Source organism: Astyanax mexicanus, chromosome 12, assembly GCF_023375975.1.
Source record: "Astyanax mexicanus isolate ESR-SI-001 chromosome 12, AstMex3_surface, whole genome shotgun sequence".
In the NCBI taxonomy this organism is placed as follows: domain Eukaryota; kingdom Metazoa; phylum Chordata; class Actinopteri; order Characiformes; family Acestrorhamphidae; genus Astyanax; species Astyanax mexicanus.
The window spans coordinates 21,813,129-21,826,252 of record NC_064419.1 but is presented as its reverse complement, the minus strand read 5'-3'; the positions used below and the strand labels follow the sequence as shown (position 1 = coordinate 21,826,252).

Sequence of the window (13,124 nt, the reverse complement as noted above, 5' to 3'; positions counted from 1 at the left end):
AATAAACCACACAGACATACAAAAACCAATTCACCCAATAATTCTAAAGTTACATTTCTCAGTAAATAACCTACAAAATCCCAACTGAGTGGGCACTGTCAGCTTGCAGCCCCCTGTCACTAGGCCTGCACATTGCGTATGATGGACATATCTTGTATTGTGTTATTTTTACCACATGGCCTACACTGCTTGACAGTTGTCGTGCATGCCGAGTAGAAGCTGGATTAGCTTCCCCTGCTCCCTTCCTTCTCCTGAAACTGCAGCTCCCTCACTTTCCATTTCACTCAGACATTACTTTCCTGAAGCAGTCCAGCAATTTCCCCTCCTCCCAGTTCAGGAACTGACAGCACAGGCCAGATACAGGCCGGTTGCATGCGTGTCTGTAGGAAAAGCGAAAAGGCACGTGGTCTTGCGTAACAGTCTGGAAGAGGAGGGATGTGTGATTTGTGTGTGTATTATATGCATGTGTGTGCACGCCCTTTAAAATTACCAGCAGCTGTAGGAAAGGGGCTCCTCTTTCCCCATTACCATTCCTGTTCCAGCATTCTACAGGCTCACATTCCTTTCTTATGCCTCACGCTCTCTCAAGATCTATATCGGTCTTTCTCTCATTGCTCTGTTTTTTGCCTACTTTGTAGCATTCAGGAGAGGAGAGATACATAATGCATCTCATAACATTTTCATGAAGGGAACAAGAGCAAAATGTTGGCCACTTAGACCAATGAAAGGCCAACTGGTTCTAAACTGGATCTCTTTAAACTGAAGGTTTTGACTATAATGACTCGATTCAGGCATATTTCACAAGGTCAGGTTTTTAATATTTATTTTAAGCCTTGTCCTTATCTGATTCTATGCATTTATACCAGATATAATCAGGCATTTTATTAAAAGAACTGATAGGAGATCAGTAATGCGGATTATCTTGTTAGGTATGAGTGTATGAAAATATTGATAGATTGAACACATTGATAGATCACAATTTCCATGTTGTATACTAGAGCATCTCAAAAAACTGGGACATTTAAACGTTACTTTATTTCAGTAATTCAGTTAAACATTTTACTGTTGTTGATTATGGCTTACAGGCAAGGAAACCCCAAAAATCTGTATCTCAGAAATTAGAATATTATATAAGACTAATTTGTACACTGTCCACACTGCCAAAAGTACCAATTAGTCTTATATAATATTCTAATTTCTGAGATACAGAAGTCCTGCTGTAAAATTAAAATCCAAATCTCTATAAAAGTTGTCAGCAGAGGGAAGCATGAAGTGCTGTAAGATTTTCTGGGAAAATGGCACTGACTTTAGACTTGATATAACACAGTAAACCAACACCAGCAGATGAAATGACTCTCCAAACAATCACTGATCATCAGTAAATGTTGCATTTTATTTGGAAATCAAGGGACCAGAGTCTGAAGGAAAAGTGAGACGCACACAGTCCAAGCTGCTTGTTGTCTAGTGTGAAGTTTGGTGGTTGGTTTGATAGTTTGGAGAGTCAAAATTCAGTGCATTCTTTTCCAGAAAATCTGACAGCACTGCATGCTTCCTTCTGCTGACAACTTTTATGGAGATGTGGATTTCATTTTCCAGCAGGACACTGCCAAAAGTACCAATCGGTCTTAATAATATAATATTCTAATTTTTGGGTTTTTGTTGGCTGTAAGCCATAATATTTAACAATAAGAGAAATACATGCTTAATACATATATATAAAAATGAGTTTAACATTTTAAACAGAATTACTGAAATAAAGTAACTTTTCAATGATATTCTGTTTTTTTGGGATGCACTAGTAGAATCTCAAATACACAGTACACACACTACCTCACTTTAAAATTGTTTGATTTATGCTCATTTTTATTAGTTTTAAAGTCATACATTTACATAAGGGTGTCTATTCTCTCTGTAAGTTATAAATGTGCATTTATATCCTACACTGGTATCTGTATTGGAAGAGATGTACGTGTGTAATATCGAATATCGGCATTGGACCAGAATTCCCACATCGGTGCATCCCTAGTTCCCACTATTCTGATTGGATAAAAAGACCAATTTTCTTTTACTAAGACTGTATGCATATGGTGGCGTCTTTTATACCATGACAGTTTTTCGAACATTTGATAAAAAAAAAAAAAACATAGAAAATGTTCATATATGTCTTGCATAAAGAATTACACTCACTAGTATTATTTATACTGATTTGTTTTCAAGTACATGGTAACAGTATTTAATTAGGGAGGTCCATTAGCTGAGAATGTCACATTATATAATTAGCCTGTTAAAACGAACCTCTCCAGATGTCGGTTCTTCTCTCTTTTTTTTTTTTCATATTTCCTGCCCTTCACTCTCCTATCAGGCTCTCCAGTGCCTTGACCTGTGACTCTGTCCTGCTGTGTGGAGCTACATCTTAATAGCAACAGATGTTAAATGACCTATGATCTATAGATTTAGGTCAAGATGAACCCTGCTGGTCACCAATGTTTTTTGATGTTATCAAGTTGAACAACATCTTCAATGTCTACGGTCAGTTTATGATGTTTTGTTAATTTTAAGTTGTGATGTAAAGTAAGCAAAAGCCAACATCTTCCAAACGTCACATGCCAATGTCATAATGAAGCAAAATGACAACATTTAGTGTAGTGAGGTAAGGTGACTTGAATTTCAGAATGTTAGCGTTTATAGAATATGAGGCTCTAAAGAAAAAGAAAAAGAAATGGATTTGATCAAATGGTCTCTCAATGCAATTGACACCATCTTCTCGACGAGAAGCCTGGGTTCGGGGGAACCTGCTTGTCCTGATGGAACGTTTGCAGCTGGCTACACGAGGGACGCGTGGGAGACGTGGCGGACCGTGTGCCTGGCGACTCTTTCTGTGGAGGACATCGAAGACGTCTACCTTTTCGGCACAATGATCACAGGGTTCTTGCTGATTGGATTAGGCATTGCCCTAGTGTATCGTGAAATTAAAAGTGTGGGGACAGCTGTCAAGGGCCCCCAAAAGCTGCCCGACCTGATTGATGCGGTGGGCAGAGCTGTCGGCACTCAGACTGTGACTTTTAACCGCAACATGGAAAACATCTCGGAGAAGCAAACGGCTTTGCAAAGGAAGGTGGAGAAAATTGAGACCATGATGGACAATAGAGAGTGACCATGCTAAACTGGAGAGCGGTCACTCGCCTAAACAACTGAAGTCTAATCTGCTGTCGGCTCCCGCCCTATCAGCACTCGGCCTTGTGGATGTTAGGGAGCATTCCTCCAAAGAACACTGTGACTTTGAATCTCTCCCTGTTTACCTAACGACCCCCACCCCCCCCACCTCCCGTACCCTTTCCCACGCCTTCATTGCTTGGTCTCTTGTGTATATTGTATGTGCCTATGTGCTGAGGTTTTTTTATGTTCCTACACTGTGCTCTTCAGGGCACAGTCTAGGGGTATGTTTTTTTACCCTCTTCTTCCCCCTTGTATCCCTCTAACTGAAGAAATGATTGGCGGCGCGTGCACACGCTGCGGCTTACCCTGTCTTCCTATCCTGTCCTGTTTCCCCCTTGTATGTTATTGTATGGATGGGTTGATGGCTAATTTCGCTGGTTTGACCATGTGACAATAAAGGCAATTCTATTCTATTCTAAAGTTGTCAAAGGTTAATGTGATGTTGGGTTTGAAATATGGTGAAACCAAGTGCATGTCCCCTGCTATTAAGGTTCACCTGGTCTGAACAGCAACGAGACCATTGCAACTGAAATACCCTGGGTGGACTCGTCAGTAGTCACCCTGTGCGGACTAGGGTTTGGATTTGGGTTAGAGGTTCTAATATCAGCACATAATGTGACAGTCAAGAGCTGAGTCATGACCTAGTTAAGCATTATGTGTGTGGGAATACCATCAACTGGCATCATTTAGCTTTTAGCTGATTGGACCAATTTAAAAGAAAGCCTTATGCTGGTGCCTGATATCTGAGTTTGTATGTACCTTTCCAAATATTTGTGGACACCCCTTCTAATGAATGAATTCAGCTACTTTAGGTTGCACCCATTGCTGACATAGATGTGCAAATGCACAAACACACACACACAGCATCCCAAATTTTAGGTGTTGGAACACTGAAATTGGGTTCTCTGGAATGATAGTGCGCCATCCAATACTTTCAAATAGTGATGTGGAGTTGATGGAATAAGCTGTGGTGGTGACCATCAAACATCCTGACTTTAATAATGCAAACAAATCCACACAACTACAGCTCTGGGGGAAAAAAGAGACCACTTAAAAATTGATTTTATCAAATTGAAAATCTCTGGAATATAATCAAGAGGAAGACGGATGATCACAGGCAAAATTAGAGAAACTGATTCAGAAACTGAAGTGGAGATGTACGATCTAAATCTAACAAAAAGCCCTCCCTGGACAGTAGAGAACATAATGTTTTAATAAGCTCTTCCTAATACCCCTGATTACAGAACACAATCAAGAAAAAGGTGTCCCAATATATTTTAGCTACCAATTCATATTCATTTATGGAGTGTATGTGTTACGCCCTCGCTATGGTTTCCTGTGTTTTCCCCGTTTCCTAGTGTGTTTCTCTTGTACTTTTCCATCACGTGTGTGTAATTTGTAGCTCCGCCCCTCGTTACCTGTTTCCCCAGGTGTTCAGTGTTTCTTGTTACTATAAATAGCCCTCCTCTGCCACCTTGTCCTCCGTCGGTCTTTGCACCTTCCTCTGTCGTTTGTCTCGCCACGTTTGCTATTGTTTGTTCACGGTTTCGTTACGCTCTATTAGTTTCTTGTATATTTCTAGTTCCCTTTATTTCTTGTATATTTCTAGTCACGTTTCTTGCCTGTTTGTTTCTTTGTTTATTTTGTATATATTTACGTATGTATCCTCTGTATATATTCCCTAACCTTGTTTTGTTCTATTCTGTTTAGCTTAGCTCAGTGTTGGTTTTCCCTGTTTGTTTATGTACCTATTTATATTCGTTATTCCCCTGTTTGTTTATTTGTTATTTATTAAAAGTCTGGTCTTACCTGCATATAAATCCGCCTCCCGTCTCATCCCCGCGTCACAGTATGCAATTAGAACTAAACACATCTGGATTAGTATACCCAATGTCTAAGATATTTTTGATTGATTTTATTTATTCTAGAATTTAAAAAAAAAAATCCTAAATATCATATTCAGGTGTGAGTTACAGAAGACTAGACCCTCCCTCTAATAAACAAAACTAGGAAAAACAGACATAAATTAGTTAAATGGAGCGGGCAGACTAGTTATGTAGTGCAGAAGCTGGAGGTTATGGGACATTAAACTGTGAATTTTAATATCCCATATTAACCCCCTATATGAACTCACCTCAAACACCTTAAGCAAGGTCTTCATGCAAAGAGTGCGGATGCCGAAGGACACACCGAAGATGGCCGGAACGATGATAAAGACCAGCAGCAGAGTGAACCATACAGTAAAGGAGATGCCCAAAAGCATACACAGCAAGTTATCAAAGGGGGAGATAATCAGACCCATCACTGCAGATGAAAATAATTGATAGGGACTCTTGTAAAGAAAAAAATTAGGGCAATGAGTGGCTGTCAGGGCCTAAGTCTCCAGAGCATGATCAAGTATAAAAAAGGTCCAAAAAATCTTCTTCATGGACTCCTTTAGAAAACATGGTCCATTTGACATTACTTTACATGGTCAGATGAAATTCAGTGTTCCTCAGGATTTACGGTTCTTGCCAGCTGAAATGTTGCGATCTGCAATGAAACAAATATTGCTTTCTTTAGAACACAGAAAATCAAAAGCAATTATACATATGTAATGAAAGTATAAAGTATATATGTAATGAATATTATACTAGAAGATCAAAAAATTATGTTCAGAGTATTTAATCAGTATTTATTAGTTTTTTTATGAAATATCACCAAAACTGTTTGGGTGCAGTATCAGTAGGCCTGGACAATAATTCGATATCGGTATTTATCGCGATAAGAAATGTTTCAATAACGGTGATATCCGTTTTGTGGTATACCGATATGTATTATTTACAGAATCCGCTCGCTCGGCCGCGGGTCCGCTCCCTTGCCGCTTTGCGGCAAATTGTGCCGGAGAGTGCAGCCGACCAGCAGCGGTAATGTTAATACATCTAATCTGTTCCACCACTTCAAGCAACTCCACTACATACAATATTTTTCATGTAACGTTACTGACTGAAGCACTTTTATGGCTTATGTTGTAACTAAGTTATTCATAGTTGATAAAGCCTATAGGTTTGTTTATTTGACGGGAAAATATTGTCGCTTTATTCATAAAGGCTTCTTGTATTCTAAATCCTAGTTGAAACACTTTTGTATTAATCTGTTAAATTTGTTCACAAAGAATAAGAAGCTCGGCCTCTGTTGTAATTTAAAGTTATTTTTTATTGGTAATAGTTACCGGTATTATAGGCTTATGTTTGACAGGGATGTCCTGTTATTATTTTGCTATTTGCAAATAATATTGAGCATTGATTTATTTTGACTACTTTTATTTCTAAAGTACTAAAGTTTTTGTGAAAGGAGGTTTCAAAGTCTTAAATTAAATTTTCAGACAGTAGTAGGTACAGATTTCCGATAGATAGATAGATAGATAGATAGATAGATAGATAGATAGATAGATAGATAGATAGATAGATAGATAGATAGATAGATAGATAGATAGATAGATAGATAGATAGATAGATAGATAGATAGATAGATAGATAGATAGATAGATAGATAGATAGATAGATAGATAGATAGATAGATGTACATATAATGAGGGTATCTGATGCCAGCCATACAAAAAGTGCAAATACACAGTTACATAATAATTTAAATTCGTAGTGCTGCAGGGATTGCAGGGCTTCTTAGCAGTTTTCTGAGGCCTATTTAAGTATTTATATCGATATCGAAATTATATCGTATCGACCGAAATTTAAGGAATATATCGTGATATAAATTTTGGCCATATCGTCCAGCACTAAGTATCAGTTACCTAAAGAACCCAATATCAGGTACCTACTCTGATCTAAATATCAGATTTAAGCACTAATACATGAGAGGGGGTGCTATAATGTGTAATATTGGCCAGCAGTGCCAATATTACATGTTATAACACAACCCTTGAATGTATTAGTGTGATTATACCACAGTTCCATTATTGCTGTTTATTAAAAATTTTGAGGATGAGACAATATGATCTGTTTAGTTATGAACACACAGCGAGTTAAAATAGTTCTATTGCTGCTCTCTAAGTGCTGCATTGTTGTCATAGCATGGGTGCCTCTTTTTTCAGCCATTTCAGTCAAAATTGTGGAAGTTCTTTTTAACTGTAAATTGTATCTAACCTGTCTTTTGTCTCCTCTCTTCTCCTTATGTCTCTACGTCATGCATAACTCATTTCAAATGAGAAGCCTTCTTCTGAGGTCTGTTTTTGCGATTTCATTTTATAATTGGAAAAGCATTTGATGAAATTCTGAAGTAGCAGTGGGTCGGCCTGCTTGCATAGGTTGACATCAGTATCCGGATATTCAACTGCATTAATGCACATTGCATTTTTCATCCATATCGTGCACCAGAATATAAACTACAATATTGCACACAGTATTGTAGCAGTGAGTCTTATGGCTGAAAAAAGTGCAATCTATAAACACTAATCAGTACATAAAAACACAGAAACACTGTAATATGACTGCAATACTCTATCCCCTATCTCCTACACGCTTCACAAAGAGGCTTCATTGAGAAATCTGCTGAACTCTCTTGACCATTAACAGATTCAGGGAAGCAGAACAAGGAGACATTTGAGTGTCCGGTGTTCCAGAGCTGGGGTGGGATTCTTGTTGTGCTTACACAAGTTCAGCATGGAGGAAGAGACGGGGACCATTCATGCCAAGCAGCTGGAGGTTGAGTCCAGAGTCACAGAAAGCACATTGTTGTGTTAGCGAGCACTGCTGCCCATGACAAAAGAATGAAGACACGAGTTTGTCGCCCACCAAATGGCTAAATTAGCATTTACTGACTTAAAGGGCACTGAGTGCATCTTTAACCTTCTTAGATATGTTTAGATATTATTAGTATTTCACACCAACTAAAAACAGACAGCCCATATCAGCTTACAAAGTAATAACCTTACGGCATATACAGCTCCGGAAAAAATTAAGAGATCACTTCAGTTTCTGAATCAGTTTCTCTGATTTTGTTAGTTGTGAGTAAATGAACATTGTTGTTCTATAAATGCACAACATTTCTCCCAAATTCCAAATAAATAGTCATTTAGTACATTTATTTGCAGAAAATGAGAAATGGCTGAAATAACAAAAATGATGCAGAGCTTTCAGACCTCAGATAATGCAAAGAAAACAAGTTCATATGTATCAAGTTTTTTATAAGATTTCAGAAATTAATATTTGGTGGAATAACCCTGGTTTTTAATCACAGTTTTCATGCATCTTGGCATGTTCTCCTCCACCAGTCTTATACACTGCTTTTGAATAACTTCATGCCACTCCAGGTGCAAAAATTCAAGCAGTTCAGCTTTCTTCCGTCTTTCTCTTGATTATATTCCAGAGGTTTTCAATTTGGTAAAATCAAAGAAACTCATCTTTTTAAATGCTCTCATTTCTTTCCAGAGCTGTACATTATGTTAAGACAGCTAGACAGATTAGAAATTAGCTTTGTGTTCTATAGCGTTGTAGTGTAGCTTAGATAGTTGTTTCTATGTTAACATGAGCAACCAACACAGTATTTTAGTTTTCTGTTTAATCGTAAAGCTTAGCTAGTTAATAGCCCACGCTGGTTTCATACTTGCCGGCTTGTTTTTGGAATTCTTCGGTCCACCTTAAATGGTCAAGCAGTTTGCCAGCTAGTCACGCCAGGCGCCTCGTATCTGTGGCCCCATTTAAGGTGGAATTGAGAATTTCAACAACATGCCGGTCTTTAACCGGCTCAGGTTTAAGCCTTGTGCTGTGAAAGTGTGTAACAGCCCCGGTAAACTACAAGGAGTGAATCAGTGAGCTATAGTATAACAGCTCCAGTTATCATTAGGTTATATCCGCGGCGCTGTCAGTAAATGTACTACAGAATCAGCTGAGCGAGAATAACGCAGTTAGCGTAGCTACGCCATCGTACGTACGGCTAATAATAGTGAAGGATGTAGCTACAGGCAGTAGTACAGTGGGCTCGGCTGGAGATGCCGGACTCCAGCACAGCCCCCCTGTGATCCTCTGTAGAGACCCAGGACTCACCGCGCTCTTCTCTCTGAACACCTCCGCCTGCCTCAGCCCCGCACATCACCGCCTTCACCTCCCTCCGCTCCGCTACATCACTATCACCGGCACGCGCGCGGCGCTGAAGCGGCTCTCCGTCAACGTCCTCCCGGCGTGGGCAGGGCTACGTCCACGCTGACGTAAAGCTCCGGGATAACGGAGCGGGTGAAACAGCGCCATCTGGAGTAAAACCGGTTCCGTTATGTTCTTATAGTAATAATTGTTATTAGCTACGAACCTGAGAGTATTACTAAATTCAACAGTTTAAAACGATTTTGATTTATATGCGTAAAAAATCACAAATCAATAAAAAAAATTATAGTATTTATATGCTTTATATGATAAATGGGAGGTATGATAAAAAATGTTTATATTACGGTATTTTTTAAGATTCTGACGGTTTTACGGTATTGTTTATTTATTTGTTTGTTTATTTTGCATGACTGTGCTTTTATATAGGTTTGTGACTCTGTTAGAAGTACATATAATATAAAACACTAAGGCTTTAAAAAAAAAGGCTGTAATTAAAATCGGGTTTACCTTGCCCGACAATATGAAAAAAAAATTGCAGAAAAGCAGCTGAAGAATGTAAACAATTTTACAAAAATAGGACAACGAAAGTATTTTAAATAGTTCCATAAACAATATAAATAGACCTAAAACAGATATTTCTGAAAAGCACAAGACAAAAGTTTTAATAAAATTTTACAATATGTTATTCTTGAAGCCATTAGAGGCATTACATCATTAAAATCAGACACAATTTTCTTTCCCCAGATAACAAACACATTCAGTTCAGTGTGCATTTAAAAAATCCTCTAAGCTACAGTATTAATATATTTAAAATGCTATAGTTACTGCCCTTAAAGCTTTTTTCCTAACTTTGGATCAATTGTGCAATTTTGTTTCTCTCTTTCTGAGTTAATAATTGCTGTTTGCTGTTGTTTTTCTATTTTACTTGGATAAACTGCACAGCACTAATTCTAGCATTAATACTACATTATAATTTAAATATAATTATAATAACAACATAAATTGTTATAAACAATATAAATTATTATTTAAAACTATTAATAAAACTGGACTTTCTGGGGCACCTAATGCTAGCAATACAAAGAAGGGTGTATAGTATGTAGCTGTGGAAGTAACAGAAAAAATAATACTCCAGTAGAGTAAAGAAGTAGTTCTACTTCGTTACCCTACTTCTCTGCTCATTAGCTATGATTCTGTGAGACAAAAGTAAAAAAAAAAAAAAAAGATTGTAATTAACATATAGATTATAATATAAACAATATAAATTATTGTTTAAAATTGTTTAAAAACTATGAAGGAACACATTAGCAATTAGGTAGTAGACAAAAAAAATAGTTTGGTACATGTTGGAGTGCAGAGTGAAGGAAAGTAGGTAATAAGAGCTCAGCACCTCCAAAACCCCTTTAAGACAGTTGGAGAACCGTTCCAGGTTCTACCTCATGACTGACAGAATAATGCCAAGAATGGGCAAAGATGTCATCAAAGCCAAAAAAAGTTTTCTTTATTTGTTTACTTCAATAGTTTATGCGAACAAACAAACGATTTACATTTACATTCAATGCAGGAGGCCCCATACTCATATCTCACAGGTCTGTGCAGCTTCCTTTATTTGGAACATGATACTAGTCCCTGTCCTATGACATGTGGCATGTCAGTGGGTGCAGATCTCACAATGTGTGCCATTTTAACCAATCTGTGAACAATGTTTTTAATGTTATGGCTGATCAGTGTATAGGCCTAGACCATATGACTGTGTCATATGATTAGTATCTAACTGTACAGAGTGTATTCTGTATTGTGGGAACATCTGGAATGTTGAAACATCTGGACATGCCATACGACGCATTTGGTACTTGGTGTGCACTTTCAGTAGATCTGTTGTAGTCTGGCAGTTGAACAGCTGTAGCAGTAAATATACATTGCAATGTGACATCTCAGTGGATAAAGAGAAATATCTTGATAAATGTATTGGTTAAGCAGCAAAATAAATTAAAACAAATGTCCAGAAGATGGTGCTCTTGCATAGATATGAACATGTAAGTTTGACTAAATGATTAAATCCACCCTGTGGCTGATCGGCTCTTTAGTGAAGCTACTCTCTGCAAAATGTTTTATTTAGCACTGAAAATGTGTTCTGTGGCTGTAGTGTTTTACATTTTGGTGCTATATAAAGCAATCTTTAGAAGTTTTTGTAAGACCTATTTAAACATAAACCAAAATCTTTATAAACATTATATTAAATGTACATACACATACGTTTTGGAAAATTAAACAGTATTAAAAAAGAGTTCTGCTGTCCAGAGAGGGCTGCTTTAAGGATTATTTTGAGGAATTGATTGCATTCAGTAACAAAAGCATTAATGAGGTCAGGATGGTACATGTTAGAACCAGCCGCCGTTAGCAGCGCTACCCAGCCGAGGTTAGCAGCACTAGCAAGCCCTGGTTAGCAGTGCTACTCAGCCGCGGTTAGCAGCATAGACAGCTGTGGTTAGCAGTGCAGGCCAGCCCCAGGTTAACAGCAATACCCAGACTCAGTTAACAGAAATTCCCAGCCCCGGTTAGCAATGCAACTGCTACCGCAGTTAGCAGCATAGGCAGCCTCGATTAGCAGCATAGTCAGCCCCGGTTAGTAGCGCTACCCAGTCGCAAATAACAGCGCAAACTAACTCCCTTATATTATGTAACTTTAGTTTGTAACTTTATTGCTCCTTACAACCTGACCGTTAGAATTCATACACAATGCATACTGGATTATAAAGTGCAATGAAGATTTGGGGGAAAATTAAAGGATTTTAGATGAGCTTTATAGTACTAAAATATGTTAATAGCTTTCTTTATGGTAGAACATACATAGATCTGGATTTAGCTTGCAGGTTCTTACACTGACATGTCTGACTCTAAAGAAACCTCTCTAAGTGTATTGAAGGACAGGACAACTTAAAAATATATTTTAAAATGTTTCTGTACAATAAAAAATGTAAAAATTATATAACACTTTTAAAGCACTATATATCATTTTTACTAAGAGTGTCCTTTCTTTGAATATGACAGCACAAACCGTTCATCTGGTCTCAGGTTTGCGTGAAACCCCCTTCCAAGAGGCCCAGCAGGAGATACGCACAACCAGACATAAAGGCCATGAATGAGGTCATAACTGGCATTTGAAAAGCCAGCCCAGTTTTGATGTCCCTCACCTTACATCTGTCTGATCTCTGACCAGATTTACTAGGGTTAGATTTCATTTATGTCAGATAAAACTGGTCCAGGTCCTGTGCTTAGGGCGACTAAATCAAAAAGAAATTTCCAGAAGGTGGAATATCATCTTGTGGTTGGCTAGAACGGATGTAATATAGTGTGATGAGCGCCACTAGAACATAAATACCATGAAACCAACATTTGTGTGTTTCCAAGCAAAGAGCATCTGCAACAGCTTTACTTGTACAAGAACATCCTTCAATCAGGTAAGAACCAAAATTTTTTAAATAGTTTAAAAGCTGTATGTTCTTTTGTAAAATTACTCCTAGACAATGCATCTGAGGATGGATTCAGAGATAATGGTACATTTTTAGAAACTGGTACAGACTGTGAATTTTATCTCTTAAGGAACTTTTGAGCTGGTACTTTTATCGTTCATCTTCACTGATCTGAAGAAATTTCAGACTGAAACAGAAAAACAGATTATGTGGATTTTGTATATATTTTATATATTTTTTACTTTTGAGTGCTTTTAAAAGGTGAGTTCAAAGATTTTTGTACTTTTGCAAAGTTTGTTTGTGCTCATACAAATTTTATAAATGATATGATCTCCTAGAG

The 13,124-nt window shown here is 37.7% G+C and overlaps 1 protein-coding gene across 1 annotated transcript in view; it reads right to left on the bottom strand.

Annotated features, from left to right (window-relative positions):
• The window catches only part of LOC103029034 (glycerol-3-phosphate acyltransferase 4), a 41,816-nt gene extending 32,412 nt beyond the window's left edge, over positions 1-9,404 (bottom strand). Inside the window, exons 1-2 of the mRNA XM_049485865.1 lie at positions 9,258-9,404; positions 5,351-5,748 (exon numbers count right to left, since the gene is read on the bottom strand). Of these exons, the coding sequence (XP_049341822.1) occupies positions 5,351-5,518 (168 nt within the window). The 5' untranslated portion in view covers positions 5,519-5,748; positions 9,258-9,404. The remainder of the gene's footprint in view (positions 1-5,350; positions 5,749-9,257) is intronic.
• Between the last annotated feature and the right edge of the window lie 3,720 nt (positions 9,405-13,124).